This window comes from Marmota monax, unplaced genomic scaffold, assembly GCF_021218885.2.
Source record: "Marmota monax isolate L192 unplaced genomic scaffold, Marmota_monax_Labrador192_F-V1.1 WCK01_AAM20220418_F8-fsc00472, whole genome shotgun sequence".
NCBI classification, from domain to species: domain Eukaryota; kingdom Metazoa; phylum Chordata; class Mammalia; order Rodentia; family Sciuridae; genus Marmota; species Marmota monax.
The window spans coordinates 89,624-107,716 of NW_026692767.1; the positions used below are offsets into that span (position 1 = coordinate 89,624).

Below are 18,093 nucleotides of genomic sequence, written 5' to 3' on the forward strand. Positions count from 1 at the left end.
CTTCGCCTGCCAGTCTTTCAGCCACACTCAACATGGCGGCCTCTTCTCTTCCCATTGGCCGAGGACTCTCACGCCCTCCAGACGGGACCCAGAGGGTTCCGCCCTTAGGGCAAAGGTTCGGGGACTGGATCGTTGACCCAGCTTCTCTCCCTGAAGCAGCACAGAGTTCACCTGTAAACCATGCAGGCTCCGAGAGAAATGGCTTGACTTTCCTTCACACGGGAGCCCCCATCTCTGCCAAGGCCTTTCGCTCTCCCCTTAACCCTGCCTAGCTCTGGCCTGCTGAGACGTAAAAACTACAACTTCCAGAGGGCCTTGCGCGGAGATCTGGCCTCCATAAGTCAGGTGGCTCAAGTCAGGTGACAGCTGGGCCCGCCCTCACACAAAGTCTGAGCGGCCCGGGGAATCGGGTACATTCCCAAGCGGCACCTGGCGCGAGGTTGCTGCGAACGGTGAGATAGGTCCCCGGAGCCTAGGAAGCTCTCTGTGAGGTGAGAGTCGGCAGGACCTGGACAGCCTCCCATTTCCCAGGCGGACCCCCTAAGGCCTAGAGACTGGCACAGCACGTCAGCTGGACAGCCTGCCGCGGATCCAGCCCCCTTAGCCGCGCCTGGGTTCCATCTGCTGTCACCAGTCCTGGCTTGGTGACACCGGACAGACCTAACGTTGATGGGAGAACTCGGGTGGTGGTGAGCGGAACCTGGGACACTGGGCTGTCGGGATGGTGTGTGGATGACTCTACCTTAGAGTGCTTCAGTCCCCTTCCCCGCCTCCTGCTTCGCTGCCGCTTGAATCTGGGTGTGCAGATCGCTTGAAGAGGGCAGACGCTGAGGTGACCGTTCCAGGAATTCCTGTTAATTTGCCCAGTGCTAGTCTCCGGGGCAGTCAGCAGGAGGAAATCCCGACCCTGCCCTCTGGGGTTCTCAAACTGAAGGAAGGGAGGACAGCTGAACCCTTGTGAGAGCTTGCTAGGTGCCCTAGGGAACAGTAGTAATTGCTTTACATCATTGTTTCTCAATCTGTTTACCCTTGTCAACCCACTCCCACCTTCAGATTTTTAATTGTGCTGATAAACTGTACTTGTTTATATATTATGGCACTTGGGAGAACCAAAAAGCAATGCATTATCTTAGGGTTGTTTTTTTTTTTGCAACATCCCCAGAAACCAATTGTAGCCCCCATCGAGAATTCATGCTTTACATCTCATATCATTTAAATCCTATGTGGTAGTGAGATTAGATAGTTAGAGAATCAATCTGACTTTTAAGCATTTTAATCAATTTATCTATCAGTGTCTTTTTGTCTTTTCTGGAATCCTTCCTGCTGAGTGTCTCAGCCTTTGGGGATGAAGGACTTTTGCTGACCAAGTGTTCAAGACAGTCTGTGAAATGAGGAAGAAACTGGGTTTTTTTTGGGGAGGGGCGGGGGGAGCAAGAACCCTAAAGACAATAAAACTGAATTCTTTCTTTCTGTTAACTAGGTTGCAAAAAGCAGTTGAAGAGGAAAAAATTAAAGTCTGTGTTCACTTCCTCAGGGTGGGACTTTACATAACCTTCTAAGCTGTTCTGAGCTAGTTTCCCCATATATCAAAGAAAGATAAGTCCTCTTCTTTCTTCATAGAAAGAAGGATCCCCTTCTCTGAGGTTGTGGTGCAAAACCCATGAAGTCAGAAATGTGAAGTGAAAGTCCTTTTATGGGCCATTCCATGCCATGATTGTGGGAGCATATCATCTTCCTAAAGCTGAGCTGATTCATCCTTAACATGATGTTCTCTTACTGTTTGTTTTTTCTTCCTAGTTCTGCAAAATCAAGGAACATGATAAGGAATTGGCTGCTTATTTTTATCCTTTTCCCCCTGAAGCTTGTAGAGAAATGTGGTAAGTTTAAAAATGAGTCATCAACTTTTAAAAAAGAGAAACAAACAGTGAGTAACCTGTCCTCTTTGTCACCGAAGGTCTACTATTGTCCAGGCCATGCATATCTGCCTGCCCTTCAGCCACGTGGTCTGCTCTGGGGCCCAGGAGTTTCACAAAGAGCCAGATGTGTCCACAAATAATTGTCCTTCTTCCCTCAGGTCCCTGTTCCCTTTTCCACATCACTAAAGTCAACAGTTGGTTCTTAAAGTCAGATTGTACAAGTGGTTCTCAAAGTCAAACTGTGGAGTTCCAACAAGCTGAGATAATATCTGTGAAAAATGACTTAGGTTTATACCCCATGGACCTCACCAAGAGAGCCAGGTGTTCTGGGAGACACTGGGGAGCCAAATGACATGTCTACCTTACTGTACTTGATCCTTCCAGATACAGACACCTGAGGAGTCTTCCTGACATTACCTTGTAATAAACTAAAACCTTTCCCTTAGAGAGGATCAGAGGACCAGGGAATAGCAGCTAACAGGGATAGGGGGACCACAGAGAAGCAGCTGGTATCAGGGTTTGCATGTCTTTGTAGGAGGGACCTTCGAGTGCTGTGTCAATTCTAGCTGTTCTCCCACTATGCAAAGCATTTCTGAAATTCCATCCAATGAAAAACTCTGTTTAGCACTCCATGGGTGCCAGTCCCATTATTTTGATCATTAACTTGGCTGTTGTTAAAAAGCAAATGCATCTTGGGGCTGAGGTTGTAGCAGAGCACTTGCCTAGCATGTGTGAGGCACTGAGTTTGATCCTCAGCACCACACACATAAATAAATAAATAAATGCAGATGCATCTTGAAATCCCTGACTAAAGGGGCTGAGGATATAGTTCAGTGGTAAAGTGCTTGCCTAATATGCACAAGACTTTGGGTTTAATTCCCAGCACTGTGAAAAAAGAAAAAATCCTTGACTGAAGATTTCAAGTGAACTGGTACAAACCATGCCAACCCTGCATGTATTTTCTTAGAGCTATGCGTAATGGTTGTACCATTAAAGTTATCTAGCCTTTTAATCTCTGAGGAAACAATGGTCATCTGATCAGCTTTGTTAAATATTGGTCATGTTACTTTGTGGTCACATCTTGTTGATAATTTGTGAAAAGGGCAAGGTCCCTCTGATCATGAGGTCCATTGTTTCTCAGTAGGGATGCCAGAGTATTGAGAGAATGGCTCTCTGGAATTAAGGTTAGAGTGTAAGTGCATGTGTGCATACACATTGAACCTCCTTTTAGTAATGCTAATAAATTCCCTTAGCTAAGAAATAAGAGAAAATTAAGCTTCCACTACTCCAGTTATATAGAGGGGAAACTGAGGCCAAGACAGAGTAGAATTCAGAGCTAGATTGAAACAAAGCTAAGACTTTGCTAGGATCTCTACTCCATTATATCACTTTGCCTCCTTTCCTGAATGTCATTATGAAAGAATAGTGTGAGTTACCATAAAATCAAGCACCTGGAGCTAGATTTCTAGCTGATTCTGCTGTACCCTTCTTCTGTGCTTTGAGGAGTGATCTTAGGACTATAGATGAGATGAGTGATCTCCGGAGTATTTATCTCTGACTTCTTTGGGTGGAATCTAAGGCAGTGCAGCCTAGCAGCAAGAACCTGAGCTTTGGATCCGACCATTCCAGGTTTGACTCCTGCCCCCACCATTTTTAAACTATATGGGCAAGACACCTTCCCTCTGAGAATTTTCAGCTTTCTCATATCTAAAGTAGGACTGAAAAAGTGCCTACCCCTGACTGGCAATATAGCCTAGTGGTATATTGCTTGCCTAGTATGCACAAGGTCCTGGGTTCAATCCCCAACACGACAAAATCAACAAATAAGTAATTCCCTTTTCCACATCAAAAAATAAATGAGCCGGGCACCATGACTCATGCCTATAATCCCAGCAACTTGGGTGCCTGAGACAGTAGGATACCAAGTTGGAGGCCAGCCTCAGCAACTTAGTGAGGAAGGCCCTCAGCAACTTAATGAGACCCTATCTCAAAATAAAAGGGCTGAGGGTGTAACTCAGTGAAAGTGCCCCTGGATTAAATCCCTAGTACCAAAAATAAATATATAAATTAATTATATTAAATGCCTGCTCCTTGTAATAATTACAAAATGGGAGTTAAGAATATAGTGGAGTGGCTGGCATGAAATTAGATGAAGAGCAGGAGAGGTCCCAGTAAGTATTAGTTAAAAACAAAACAAAACAGAGCCTGTTTAGTGAAAACTGAGGTGGATTCACTGTGACTCCTTTGGTAATTATGATATGGTGTCTAAAGGCTCCCACCCCAGAGCGAACTTTAAGATGTACTTTTCCAGGTTATGGTACCAGCTTCCTGGCTGCTAAAATGTCCTGTATTTCAAAATGATGATGATGATAGTAACCAATAATTATTTCATATGCAGGTCAAGTGGAAAGCATGTTACAAACATTACTACCTTTTATTTTCACAGTGATCCTTTAAGATAGGTCTTGCTATTTTCCCCCATTTTACAGATGAGGAAATGGAGACTCAGAGAGATTCAGTACCTTACCCATGATCACATAGCTAGGAAGAGTCAGAGCCATGGTGGAACTGTGTGATTTCAGAGTGTTAAATACTGCTGTCTTTTGTGGTGCTGAGTGAGGGGGACATAAACATTCTTGGATCTGGTTCCTTGAGAGTTCATAACTTCCTCCTTTTACATGCAAAGTCTGTGAAAAATCTAAGGCCTTGTGGATCTCCCACTCACTCTGACCACTGTTCCAAAAGAACCCTAGGTACCTAGAGGTATGGGTGGCTGCCTGATGTCATTTTTAGTACCCCTGTCCTGAGCAGTGGCTCTTTATGGGACTTGGTTATCTGGTGTGGTCCTCAGTTCTGGGTAAAATGAACTGCACCACCCCAGTTTGCAAGACCAGAATAAAACCTCAGATAGGTATCAGAGCATTGGTGCTCCCTTCTGCAGCACATATACTAAATTGAAATGATATCAGAGCAGTGAAAATGAAAACAAAAAGTGGGACAGAGTCACCAAATTGCCTCCAGGTCCTGAGGCTATAGTTAACTATGAGAGGGACCTCCAGGCATTGTGGTGCACACCTGTAATCCCAGTGGATCAGGTGGCTGAGGCAGTAGGATCATGAGTTCAAAGCCAGCCTCAGCAAAAGCAAGGCACTAAGCAACTCAATGAACCTGTCTCTAAATAAAATACAAAATAGGGCTGGGATGTGACTCAGTGTTAAGTGCCTATGAGTTCAATGCCCATGAGTTCAATCCCCAGTACCCAAAATAGAGAGAGAGAGAGAGGGAGGGACCAACATACTATGAGCAGCTTGGCCTCTACAAGGACCTGAGGGAGCCAGGCAAGAGGATACTGTAGATCACAGACAGTGGGCATCTCAGCTGGGGGATTTTCAGACTGGAGGAAGCCTTCATCCACATTCCTAGATGAAGGGCTAAGAGGTAGAAGTAATCTCAGATGTGATCAGAAAGGCTCCAGGTAGCAGAACTGGACCCAGAAATGTGAGTTTCAGGTTGCCTGAGCACCTTGGAGAAGATGAGATGACTCTCCCTGTAGGTGTCCAGGCAGGGGAAGAAGAACTACCAGGTAGGAGTATTGAATAAGGAGAATCAACAGAGGAAGCTGAATTAAATTTTAGTTCTCAGTTCTTCATTATCTGCCTTTAAGGAGTCTGGGTAGAGGAGACCTGGGCCCTGCTTGCAGGCTCTACCCCTACAAGAACCATCTTCATCAGAGTTGAGCACCTGCTCTCCCGTTTGGGTGCCATTCCCATCCCAATTTAGATTCATAATCATGACCTCTGGACTGCATAACCCTAAGGTCTGTGAGACAGGAAAGGTGAGATGGGGAGGTTATGGCATAATGTTTTAAGCACACCTGGAGTGGAGGTAAGGGCAGGGATGAGGAGGTGGGCTGCCCGAAGAACACAAGAAGAGCTTGAAGAGGCAAGTTTGGTCATGTTCTGAGACCAGGGTACCCTGGGGTAGTTGACCTCCCAAGGTGATTTTTTTGGTTGTTGTTGTTGTTTGGTATTGGGGATTAAACCCAGGGTCTCCTGCATGCTAATCACGTGCTCTACCATTTAACTACATACCCAGTTTCCCAAGGTGATTTTCTAACACCCAAACGGGCTTCCTCCCTCATCCTGGAAGCACTTATTTGTCTACCTTATCTTGAGTTAACATCTTAATGCCAAGAAGAAATCCTTTATGATGAAAAATGTGTATCTTTAACTATTCTCCAGTCACTACCTTATCGCCAGCTTCAGGAGGGGGATCCATGCATGGGTTAAGCTGAATCAATAAGGGATTGTAAAAGGGTTCTTTAAAACCATGTTAGCTGGGCCCCATGCATGTCTTGAGACTGCAGAGAAGGGCTGGACCAGTTCTTCAGAATTATATAACCTTATAAAGAAGAGACCCCTGTGTTATCCATCTGAAGAGGTGGTTCCCATTCACCATTTATAATCCCAAATGGTGGCATGAATTCCTTTGTGGTAATTTTGGAGCTCCGTGCTTGTAAATTGTCTCCAGGTAACTAAGCCTCAGGCCCTCAGAGCCTGTCAGAAGAGGAAATTGGGGAGAAAGCTCCAGCATTTCCTGCTCTGGCCTATGGCACCTTCTGTCTCTGAATCTGGCAACAGATGTGGAAGGAGCATAATGAGGCCCATGTATCCAGTCCCCTCATGGAGCCTCCAGTACCTCCCTCTCTTCACTTAGAAAGTAGGATGTCAGTGATCAGATGTCAGGGGCCCTTATGCCTATTTCTTCTCATGGGCCTGAACACTCTGATCTGATGACTCACATCATTGACTTGGGTCCTTCCAGAATCGACTGTCAGCTTCACCGTGCCTCCTGTTGTGAAACTGGAAAATGGCAGTTCAACCAACGTCAGCATCACCCTGGGGTAAGTTGTCAGGCCCATTTTTGTCCTCAGCCCCACTTGTATGGGCCCTACAGTTAGGTCAGGGCTGACTGGTGGTTCAGTCTATTCATATTTCAGAGGTGACGCTTTTGCCTCTTAGTTGGAGGACAAGCCATAGAAACAACAGTGATACTAACCCTGGGCTACAGAGTAGGATCTCATTTGAACCCCCAAACTGAATCCTTCCACTAGGAGGAAGAAGAAGGGGTGCTTCTTACCAGAGACACAAGCTTTTTCTCCCCATGTGGAGAGTTCTAGAGTAATGAACAATCGATGCCATACTTCAAGACCCTTTCCAAGACTAAATACTTGAAGAGATCCCTGAAGGTCAAGGGGCAAGAAGCTGAACTACTGATTAGTCCTGCTGAGGTTACTTCCAAAAGCAGAAGTGACCATATGGCATAATCCCACTCCTGCAATGCTCATGCTTGGCCTTTGTCGGAGACTCTTACTTGATGACCCCTTCAAATTTAGGCACAGGGGTCTTGACCTAGTCTAGACTGTGCCAGAAAGCCCACCTCTCCCTTTGTGCCCTTAGCTACTTCACCCTGTTCATGCACCCCAGTTGTGAGGATGCCCTGAGTTGAAGATCTGGAACCCTGTCCTTTTTTCTTTACCTTTCCTGGGAGGTATGGCTCCCAGTTTCCCTTACAGCCCTGCCATTTCATTTCCAATTCCTATCATTCCTGCACGTCCATACCTTGTAAATGTCCCAAGTCATCCTTTAACCCCAACTCACCCCCTCTAGAGTCCCTGAGTGGCTTATGGCTGGCCTCTCAATTAACTCCAAGCCTCTATACCCAGATTTGAGGTCCCTATGGGCTGTTCCCCAAGGGCCCTCATTTCCTTCAGTCAGATTCTGACTTTGTAACCAAATCCTGCTCAGATCTGACCCTTTCTGGGAAGCCTTTCCCACTGCCACAGGGAGCCTCTATCTTATCCATCTCTGGATGCCTCCCAAATCATTCACAGTCAGTTTGCTACCTTCTCACATTCTCATCCTACCCTGAAGGGACATCTAATTTTCTGGTAAAGATAGAAGACACCTAAGGAGCAGGGATTCCACCTCTCTACCCCTCAGGGTTGAGCACGTAGCATTTCTTATTCCTGATTACTTGAGAAATTAAGACCTGGTGCAAAATCCAGAGGGTTGGTTGAGATTTCACAGTGTCCAATTTCTCAGCAATAATCAGACTCTTGTCCTCCACAGGCAGCCATTAAATGCAACCTTGGTGATCACTTTTGAAATCACATTTCATTCAAAAAATATTACTATCCTTGAACTCCCTGATGAAGTAAGTAACAAATCTAACTAATGGGAAATGCTAAATAACAAAACATGTTGTAATTAAGAGTTTGTGGCTATGGGTCACCTAGATTGTCCCTGTTTCATCATTCCAAAAATCTGTGACTTTTGTTTTCATCAGTCTCTTTGGGGATGAGCATTTTATGCTATATAACTTTGATTAAGAAGGAGATAGGAAGAAGCCAGAGGCAAAAGTGGTTCTGAGAATTAGAAGTTCTTAAGATAGTTTTCTAAGGCCTTACTACTCAAGAATATTCATGAACCAGCAGCATTAGTCTTGTTTAAAAATCTTTCAGTTGTTCCAGGCATGGTGGCACCCACCTGTAATCCCAGCTACTCAAGAGATAGGAGGCCAGCCTCCACAATTTAGCAGAGCCCTAAGCAACTTAGTGAGACCCTGTCTCAAAAGTAAAAAAATAAAAAGGCTGGGGATGTGGCTCAGGAAGGAAGGAAGGAAAAAATCTTTCAGTTGCTGGGGCTATACTCAGTGTTAGAGTATGTGTCTAGCATGCTGGGGCCCTGGGTTCAATGCCCAACACCACAAAAATAATAATAACTTTTTAGAAACATAAACTCTTAGGCCCTATCCCAGATTCAAAGTGTATATGTTAGCAAGGTCCCCAGATGATTGGGGTCCACATTAAAGTTTATGAAACTTTTTAAAAAAAACATTAATTTTTTTAGTTGTAAGTGGACACAGTATCTTTATTTTATTTTTATGTGGTGCTGAGGATCGAACCCAGTGCCTCACGCATGCTAGACCAGCACTCTTCCTCTGAGCCACAACCCCAGCCAAGTTGTTCATAACATGAGGCACTATGTTCAATTCTCAGCGCTGCATATAAATAAATAAAGTCTGTTGACAACTTTTTTAAAAAGTACATTTACTCTTAAAAAAAAATGTTTATGAAACTCTCTTCTGAGACACTATTGAGTGGATATCATTTGTAAAACCCAGTTCCAGAGGCTGCCTGGGATAATAGTAACAATTATTCAGAGCTTTATGTATTTATCTATTTGTATGTACCTTGTTTCCTCCTTACCAGGGATGTAAGCCAGTTGCCACTCAACTAGATAAGAATAGGGAGGCAGCAAGCCAGGCGTCTTAGCTCACGCCTGTAATCCCAGCAGCTAGGGAGGCTGAGGCAGGAAGATAGGGAATCCAAAGCCAGCCTCAACAACTTGGTGAAGCCCCTACCAACTTGGTGAGAACCTGTCTCAAAAAATAAAAAGGGCTGGGAGGTGGCTTAGGGGTTAGACCCCTGGTACCAAAAAAAAAAAAAAAGAAGAAGAAGAATAGGGAGATAGTAACTCAGGAGAAATAAGGGTTTAAAAATAAATTAATTTTTAAAAAAACAAGATGAATACAAATCAGTTAGGATGAATAACTTCTGGAGATCTATCATGACTATAGTTAATAATAAGGTATTATGTATAGTCGTGCACCAAATAACCTGTTGGTCAACAGAGGACCACGTAAAGGACAGTGGTCCCATAAGATTATCCTGTATAGTGTGACAAGTTAGCCATCTCAACTCGTATTTATCCATTCTATAATGTTCATATAATTATAAAATTGCCTAATATGTTAAATCAGAGCATACCCCATTATTAAGGAAGTCATGACTGTGATGGAAGACTGTTAAGAGATTTTAAATGTTTCCACCTTAAAAAAAACAAAACAGATTTACACCATAAAAAAAGGATAAGTGCCGGGTATGGTGGCACATACCTATAATCCAAGCTACTTGGGAGGCTGAAGCAAAAGGATAGCAAGTTCAAGGCCAGCCTGGGAAACTTAGTGAGACCCTGCCCCAAAATAAATAATAAAAGGGCTGGGGATATGGCTCAGTGGTAGAGCACCCCTAGATAAATCCCTAGTATCACAACAAGAACAAAAAAAAAGGAGGCTGGATATGTTAATTAGCTAACATTGTACATATGTTCCATTTTTATTTGTCAGTCATACCTTCACAATGCCAGGGAGGGATGCAGGGCTGAGCTGGAAGGCCCTGAGGCCATGGCGGGGAGGTGTGGAGGTGGACAGCAAAATCAGTGGTGAGGTCCAGCATGCAAACAGTAGTGAAACATGATCAATCTCAAGAGTTGGAGAATCTGGCAAATGCAGCACTGCTGAGAGAGGGGCTTCAGAGTGTCCCTTTAAAGGGATCCTATGTGAGAGGAGACCTTGATCCCTTGATAAGGCATTAGCCTGTGCCATTTCTCACAGCTTCCTGCCACCAAGGGTCCAGGGGCAGCAAGCAGTACAAGAAGAGCAGCTGGTTCCAATAGCAGGTCTGAGCAGCCCTCTTCATCCACAGATCACGTTTAGACTCTGGGAGGAACACACTACTTAGTTTAGGGCAAACATCTACATAAGAGTAATCCTCTTTTAAAAGTAAATGGAAGCCACACAGTATCAAGCTAAAAAGGCTGACACAAAAATCATGGGCTGTCAGATTCATTGCATATAAAGTACTAACAAAGTGACCATATGGTGTCAGCGGTTACCCTTGGGGTCAGGAGACCAAAGAAGCGGGTGGTACAGGGCTTCTGGGGTGTTGTTTCATTTCTTGATCTGGGAGCTGGGTACATTCTGTCTGTAGACATTTCATCCAGCTGTGATGTGTGTACTTTTCAGTATGCGTGTTACAGTTCAGTTTATTAGGAAAAAATTCACAGTAGGAGTCAAACAAGCCATTTGTATCAAATGACCTTCATGGACACTTTTCAGACTCTTGCTTCACTGGCCCCTCCTCATCCAGCTCTTACCACTCCTGTCCATTAGAAGTGACATTAGAAGTCATTGATTAGAACCTGGGAGTTGGGTTATCTAGAAACCTGTTCTGTGAGCCTTGGATAAGGTCATTCATCAGGACACAGCACAAGATCGTTTATAATGTCTGACTTGACCACACTGTGAGGATTAAAAGCAATACCAGCAAGTATAAAATATCGGGCCTAATCATTTCAGTCTGCCTTATTTTGGTTGATTTCTGATTCACCAATTTCTCCCTGCCTAGTTCCAAAGGGATTTAATGACCACTTACAAATATACAAACAGCACTGCAAATGAAGTGACAGGAAAATAAAAGAGCTAAGAGCGGTGCATGTCATCAAATTTCCATTTCAAAGTCAAACTCAGAGATGTAGGGGGTTTGAAATGGTTGTCCTGCTAAAGTCCCCTGATTTCTGGTGCGAAAACCAAAAAGCCAGTGCCTCAAGGGTCCTTATTAAGGAGCCATTATCAGCTAACATTCATGGAGCTGTATCTCCATGGAACCAACTATATGGGTTGAGGGTAGACCATAGGTCTCACCCAGGGAACAAACAGATTGAGGACACAGGAGACAGTTTGGTTCACTAAAGATATATCACCCTGTTCCCTGCTACCCTGGGATGGGGGGATTGAGAGCAGATGTTGCAGGCAGGCCTCCAAGTCCATTTTCCTGGAGCAGCACATTAGGCAGAAATGTGGTTAAGAACCTTCATGTTTGTCAAGCATTTGATTTGTTCACTTGGCAACCAGGCAAGGGGTAGGACAGACATCCTCTTGTGGATCTTGAGGAGTCTAATGATGATGGAAATACATGTAACACAACTGTCAGAGTACAGCATGAAAGGAAGCACTCACTGTTTGCCGTGTGTCAAACTTTGTACTGGAAGCTTTGTGGACATCATGTCATTCACAGAAACCCTGTGAGATAGTCACTTATGTTATTCCAATTTATAGATAATCAGACTGAAATCAGAGCATAAATAACATGAGTAGTGAGAGAAAGAAAGTCATCCCACCCTCAGAATTGAGCCCTGGAAGGCCCTGAGGACCAGTCCATAGTTCTGCTCAAAGTCAAACACAGAGATGTAGGGGATTTGAAGTGGTTGTCTATCTCAACATTTCTGCCTTTTTTTTTTTTCAGCAAGCTCTTTGAAGATAGGGACCATCTATGATGGACCTTCTCCTCATTCCCTCATTTGTAGGCTGGTGTAAGACACTTGGTGAGACCCTAAATAATTATATGTGGCCTCAGATCAAATTAAGTCTTTCTAACAGGTTGAAGTGCCTCCCGGAGTGACAAATTCCTCTTTTCAAGTGACTTCTCAAAATGTTGGACAAGTGACTGTTTATCTGCATGGAAATTATTCCAATGCAACCAGGTAGGCTGGCCTCCTCCCTGGCCACATGGGCCTTGAGGAAAGGGAGGCCATGCTGGGCAGAGGGCAGAAGGGCTTTCTTCAGAAGCCCAGCCTTAGCTCATCACATCCCAAATCCCTTTCTAGCCCAAGGATACGCTTCTTGGTGATCCGCAGCAACACCATTAGCATCATAAACCAGGTGATTGGGTGGATCTACTTTGTGGCCTGGTCCATCTCCTTCTACCCTCAGGTGATCAAGAACTGGAGGCGGAAGAGGTAACCTTCTAAGCTTTGCCTGAGGCCTGTGGGGCAGTGAGAAGGGGCATTCCAGTGAGGCTGCAGTTGGTGCTGCTTCCCACTCTTCCCTCTGCTCTTCTCTGTCTGCCTTCTCAAGAAGGTTGTCGTGATGGGAAAGTCCTCTCTAAGAGCCTAGGTAGGAGTCCAGTGCTGAGCATTGGTCCCTTAGCCAGTTCAGTCCCTCCCTGTGGAAGCAACAAGATGGGCTTCTCAGCTAAGAATGGACCGGGTAGGGGAAAAGCCCACCCAAACCTCCAGAGCCCTGGAAGACTGAGGTGTCAAGTCACTCATCCTTCAGTCCTGGGGACGAAGCACTCCCACCTGATTTTAAAGACAAAAGTGAAAGTGGGCTTGGGGGGTGCATCTTCATGCAGCAAGAACACAAGCTCTGCTGCAGTCACCCTAGCCATGGGAGCCTCATAGCAGAGAGTCAGCAAGGGCAGAGGTACTTCTGCAGGAGGCCTCCAGGATCCCCTGTGGGAGCCAGGACTGGAGGAGCAAGTGAGGGAGGAAGGGAATCGGCACCCAAGAGGACAGGGGTTGGGTGGCATTGACTGTGGAATATTAAAGAACCAAAGAACAGTGCTCTCCTCACACTTCACCGCTAGGAGCTCCGTCCCCTCCCAGGTCTCACCCTTCCCTTCTGCATCCCTTTGCCCTTGGCAGTGTCATTGGTCTGAGCTTCGATTTTGTGGCCCTGAACCTGATGGGCTTTGTGGCCTACAGCGTGTTCAACATCGGCCTCCTGTGGATACCCTACATCAAGGTATGACACTGCCTGTCCCCCACGGCTTGTCCAAGCTTCTTGCTGACTACCTGCGTCTCACCTCCCAGCTTCTCCCCACCCTCAACAGGAACAGTTTTTCATCAAATATCCCAATGGCGTGAACCCTGTGGACAGTAATGACGTCTTCTTCAGCCTGCACGCAGTTGCCCTCACCCTGATTGTCATCGTGCAGTGCTGCCTATATGAGGTGAGAGATAGGGCCTGGCAGCCAGGCCCACCAGGAGCTATCCCAGCCAACACCTGTCCCAACCCACCCACATGCCACCTGCCATTCCTACCTGCCACTGGATAGAGATGCAGAATCCTCAGAAAGGAAACATAGTCATTCAGCATCTACTTCCCAGGCCTGGATAATGGATCAGGCCCTGTGCCAGGCACAGAGAACACCTAGTGAGTTCAAGGCCACAGGGCTCCAAAATCTTTTATGAGGGACACAGAGAAAAGCAGTGACAAAACATCAGGCTGAGAGCTGTGTGGATCAGGGAGCACAGGAGGCAGAGTAGAGGCCCAAAGCCAGCCAGGGAGGAAAGGGAAGGAGGGTGATGAGGAAATGATTCTTATTGTGGTTCCAGGGTGAATGACGTTCTGTGTTATTAAAGGGGAAGATGGGGTTGTCATTCCCCATGAAGGGACAGAATTTTGGAGGCTGAGGAGCATTTGAGAGGAAGTATAAGCAGATGGGTGTGGCCAGGGCTTAGGGTGCCAGCTGGAGAGTTGGCTCCACAGAGGTTAGGAGGAGCCTAGGATCAGCCTTGTTGGAGGCCCATTGGAGTCTAAGAGTCTCAGCAGGGAAGGGCACAAAAACCCCTGAAGTGACAGCTTTGTTTTCATTTCCCTGTGGTGTGTCACCTCCTTTGGTGAGTTCTCTTTACACACTGTTCAGGGCCCACAGAGGGGCTGTGTGGCCCCCGTCTTCACGAACCTTCTCAGTTTTCTTATCCTTGGCTGTAAAACTTTGGTGAAGAAGGCCCACTTGGCACCATGTCTGGAGAAAGGCTGGGGTCAAGGCAGATTCCGGGAAGAAGGGAATGTCCAAGCAAACCCCACTAGACCTAGGATATTAAAGAGGTTCCATCTGGTCATAGAACAGGTCGAAACCTGGGCTAGGATGAGTTGCTGGGCTTCCGGTGTTGGAATTTACATCTTTAACACCCTTCACTCCTTTTGGAATGAGCTTAGAGGCCACCCAGCTTTGCAAAGCAGAAACAAAAAGTAGATAGAAACTGGAGACTGCAAGGTAAAGTTGGTGCTGGGGATGGGATCTCACAGCCTGGCAGCTTGGGACCTCATCCCAGCCCAAGTGTCAACTTGTTCCATGTCCCAGATGGAGCCTGAGGATCCCTGGTATCTTTCCTACATCTCACCTTTCACTGAACATAGCCTCAGTGTAGGCCTCCCTCACATGGGCTATGTCAATGCCAGGCTTCCATCTCCAGCTCTCCCCTTCAGCCCACTCTGCACCCCTCCTTCATGGTCATCCCCTCCTGAGATCCTGCAGCAGCCCCTTGTGCCCCTATCTACAGCCCCATCCTCTTTGTCTCATCCTCAGCGAGGCAGCCAGCGTGTGTCACGGCCCGCCATCGGCTTCCTGGTACTCTTGTGGCTCTTCGCCTTCATCACCATGATTGTGGCTGCAGCTGGGGCAACCACATGGCTGCAATTTCTCTTCTGTTTCTCCTACATCAAGCTTGCTGTCACACTGGTCAAGTATTTTCCACAGGTACTCCAGGACCTTGCTGCATTATCATAAGGCCGATAGTGTGAGAGGTGAGAGGTCCTAAGCTCAGGCCCTGCTCCCAAGGCAGCTTTTGCCAGGGCATGGAAACTAGGGTGGAAAACCTCAGTGGAAACTAGTGAACCCTGGGAGGTAGGGAGCCCCAGTGGAAGACATTTAGGAGCATCTGGGACTGCAGAGGTAACAGCAAATATGGACCCTGACTGGGAGAGGACCACCAAAGAGGCCAAGACCTCCCTCCCATGTGGTACCAGTCAAGGAAGCCCAAAGAGCACCACGGGTTTGGAGGAGGGCTATGGAGCCTAGGCAGGAGGAAGAAGGGAATGTCCAAGCAAAACCCACTAGACCTAGGATACTAAAGAGGAGTCCCGGAAGCCCAGCATGGCTCAGATGGGAGTTATTTTCACTCTATAGATGGGGAAACTAAGGCAAGGAGAACTCGGTGATTTGCCCAATGTAACAGCTCTGATGATGGAGCATGTATTCCATACCAGGAAGCCAGGCTCCCAGCCTGTGTTGTTAAGGCACAGCACAAGTCCATGCTGAATACAGGGACAGCTTCATTAGAGATGGGAAGAAGAATCAGAGTTGCTGGAAAACCAGGATAGGGCTTCATCCATGGGTAGGAGTAGAGAAGGCAGTGGCTGTTCTCCCTCCCTCCCTCTGATGAGTTGGGAGGTGCTGGAGTGAAAGGAAGGACTTCAATTGCCCTGCCTGCAGATGAAACCCCAGGACCACCCAGACTGTTCTTTTGGCTGAGGCTTGTCAGAGCCTAAAGGTCACCATGTTCCTTGGAGCCAAGGCTTAGGCACAAAAGTGGGATGAATCAGAGCCACCCTTGTTTAGAGTGGCAGACATAAGGCATAGCCATCCAGCCCCCTCACAGCCCTCCATCTGTCTGTGTGACCCAGGCCTACATGAACTTTTACTACAAAAGCACTGCGGGCTGGAGCATTGGCAATGTGCTCCTGGACTTCATAGGGGGCAGCTTCAGCCTCCTCCAGATGTTCCTCCAGTCCTACAATAATGGTGAGTCAGCCAACAGGCTGCCCCCACCCAGTGGGTGTAGACACAGGGTAGGGTCAGGCTTTGGGACCCACTGCCCCCATCCCCAAGCCATAGCTACTCCCAGCAGCCTGGGGATTCCAAGCTCATCCCAGCCTACAAGGACAAACTCACCCAGGGGCTTTGCAGCTAAAGAATTTGCAGTCCTGGGCAAATGGGGACCCCCAAACCCCACATGTGCCAACTGCCACAGGAACTGCCAACCTAAAACCAGATTCTGTCCCCTTGACTATTAACAGACCAATGGACATTGATCTTCGGAGACCCAACCAAGTTTGGACTTGGCGTCTTCTCCATCTTCTTTGATGTTGTCTTCTTCATTCAGCACTTCTGTTTGTACAGAAAGAGACCAGGGTACGAGCAGCTGACCTAGCACCCAGAGACCTAGTGTAAATGGCCAAGACCCTGGGCCCTGGTGGGTAAGGCTGCACCCAGCAAACACCAGAGAAGAGGTTGGTGTGCAGGGCTGGCTCGGATGTGCTGACAGAGGAGAAGTGCTCTCTTCCTCAGGGCCAGTGCCTTAAACTCAACCAGCCTGCCTTCATCCAGTTCTCTCTGGGACAGACACCAGACTCTGCTCCAAGACTGAAAGCTAGACCTCAGGCTGTCCCTCCCAGCCTCCCCAGAAGTCTCAGCCCCTCCCAGGCCTCAAGGGCCAGGCATCTGGCCTTCCTGCATCTTGATGCTCCATCTTTTTTCTTTAAGGCTTCAGGCAGCACACACAGGTCCTGACAGCCATCTCAGGTGGAACTGGGTGCAGAACTTGCAGCTGAAGGCCTTTCCCCAAACAACCAATGTTTCTGGGAGCACCTTGAAGGGCTGACCTTGCAGCCAGGAGAGCCAAGGGCACTTTGCTGCCACTGCTGTGTTCCCAGAGACCAAGTAGCCAGGTGCTGTGGCCAGTGGACTCAAAGGTGCTGGTGCTGGTGGCGGAGGGGCGAGGATTTGGGGGTTAGGCCTTGGGGTCCTTTGTCTGAAGGTCCCCAAGACTCTCATTCTACATAACTCAGATTCTACAACAGCAGTACAGATGGCCCCAGCCAGGGCCTGGTGAAGAGGATTTCTGAACCTTGAGATGCCTGCCAGATCGATTCTGAAGTGAACTGATGCCCAATGCCCTCTGGAACTTTATCATACAAAGTCAGATACCACACTAACTCCATTCAGGTTTTTTGAAGGGATGTTATGGAAGTGGCATACTTTCTTTTGTCCTCTCTCCTACCTCCACTTTTTGAGTCAGATGGGGCTCCATCTGAACCCACAGTGCTCCTAACCCAGCACCTGTACAACAGGACACACTCTACCGGCCTGTGCCTTAGAGGCCTGTCAGACCTACCAAGTGGTAAGCATATTTCCCCCAAGGGGAGGGCAGGCCCCCTTCCCTTTTCCCAGGCCCCTGAGATGCTCTAATTTGGGGGCTTCAAAGTAATTGATACTATCTCACACAATGCTTGTGGGCATAATCTTAATCTCAAACCTCCTTCCCTCCCACCCCAACCTATTGTCCTTCCTAGGGCAGGAAGGGAGGGTCCCAGGATGTGCCTTGAGTTTGCTGGCCCACACATTTTTTACTACAAGGCCAATGTAAGCGGCCTATATCCTTTTTGTTTTCATGGTGCTTGTATCCTTAATTAAAACCTGGCTTGTTTCTTTCTGCACACTCAAAGCATTTGCTAGATGCAGAAGGCTGCTCTGTTGGCCTTTAGAGCTAAGCCCTGGGGGCTTAGGGAGTTGGCCTTACTGACCTCCTGTAAAGAAATGTGTAGGGCCTAGGAGATCACTGATCTGAGGTAGTTGTGTACTGACCCTGCGCTTCATTGGGTATGCCCTCTTGGGGATATGCCCACTCAGGGCCAGGTAGGTATGTCTCGTGGGTCTCATATGCCAGTACTAAGGTACACCAGCATGTGCAAGCTGCAGATGTGGGCA

The 18,093-nt window shown here is 47.1% G+C and overlaps 1 protein-coding gene across 2 annotated transcripts; it reads left to right on the forward strand.

The window, feature by feature from the left end:
- The first annotated feature begins 115 nt into the window (after positions 1-115).
- Positions 116-17,822, forward strand: Ctns (cystinosin, lysosomal cystine transporter). Of its 2 annotated transcripts, none has more exons than XM_046447041.2 (12): positions 116-689; positions 1,798-1,877; positions 6,741-6,819; positions 8,048-8,132; positions 12,198-12,301; positions 12,425-12,556; positions 13,244-13,343; positions 13,432-13,551; positions 14,914-15,084; positions 16,011-16,128; positions 16,404-16,518; positions 16,870-17,822. In XM_046447041.2, the coding sequence occupies exons 1-12, from the start codon at positions 670-672 to the stop codon at positions 16,985-16,987; spliced, it is 1,242 nt and encodes a 413-aa protein (XP_046302997.1). In that variant the 5' UTR covers positions 116-669; the 3' UTR covers positions 16,988-17,822. The 2 variants fall into 2 exon arrangements, with proteins under 2 accessions (XP_046302997.1, XP_046302998.1); XM_046447042.2 differs by having other exon boundaries at positions 116-491.
- Positions 17,823-18,093: the final 271 nt, after the last annotated feature.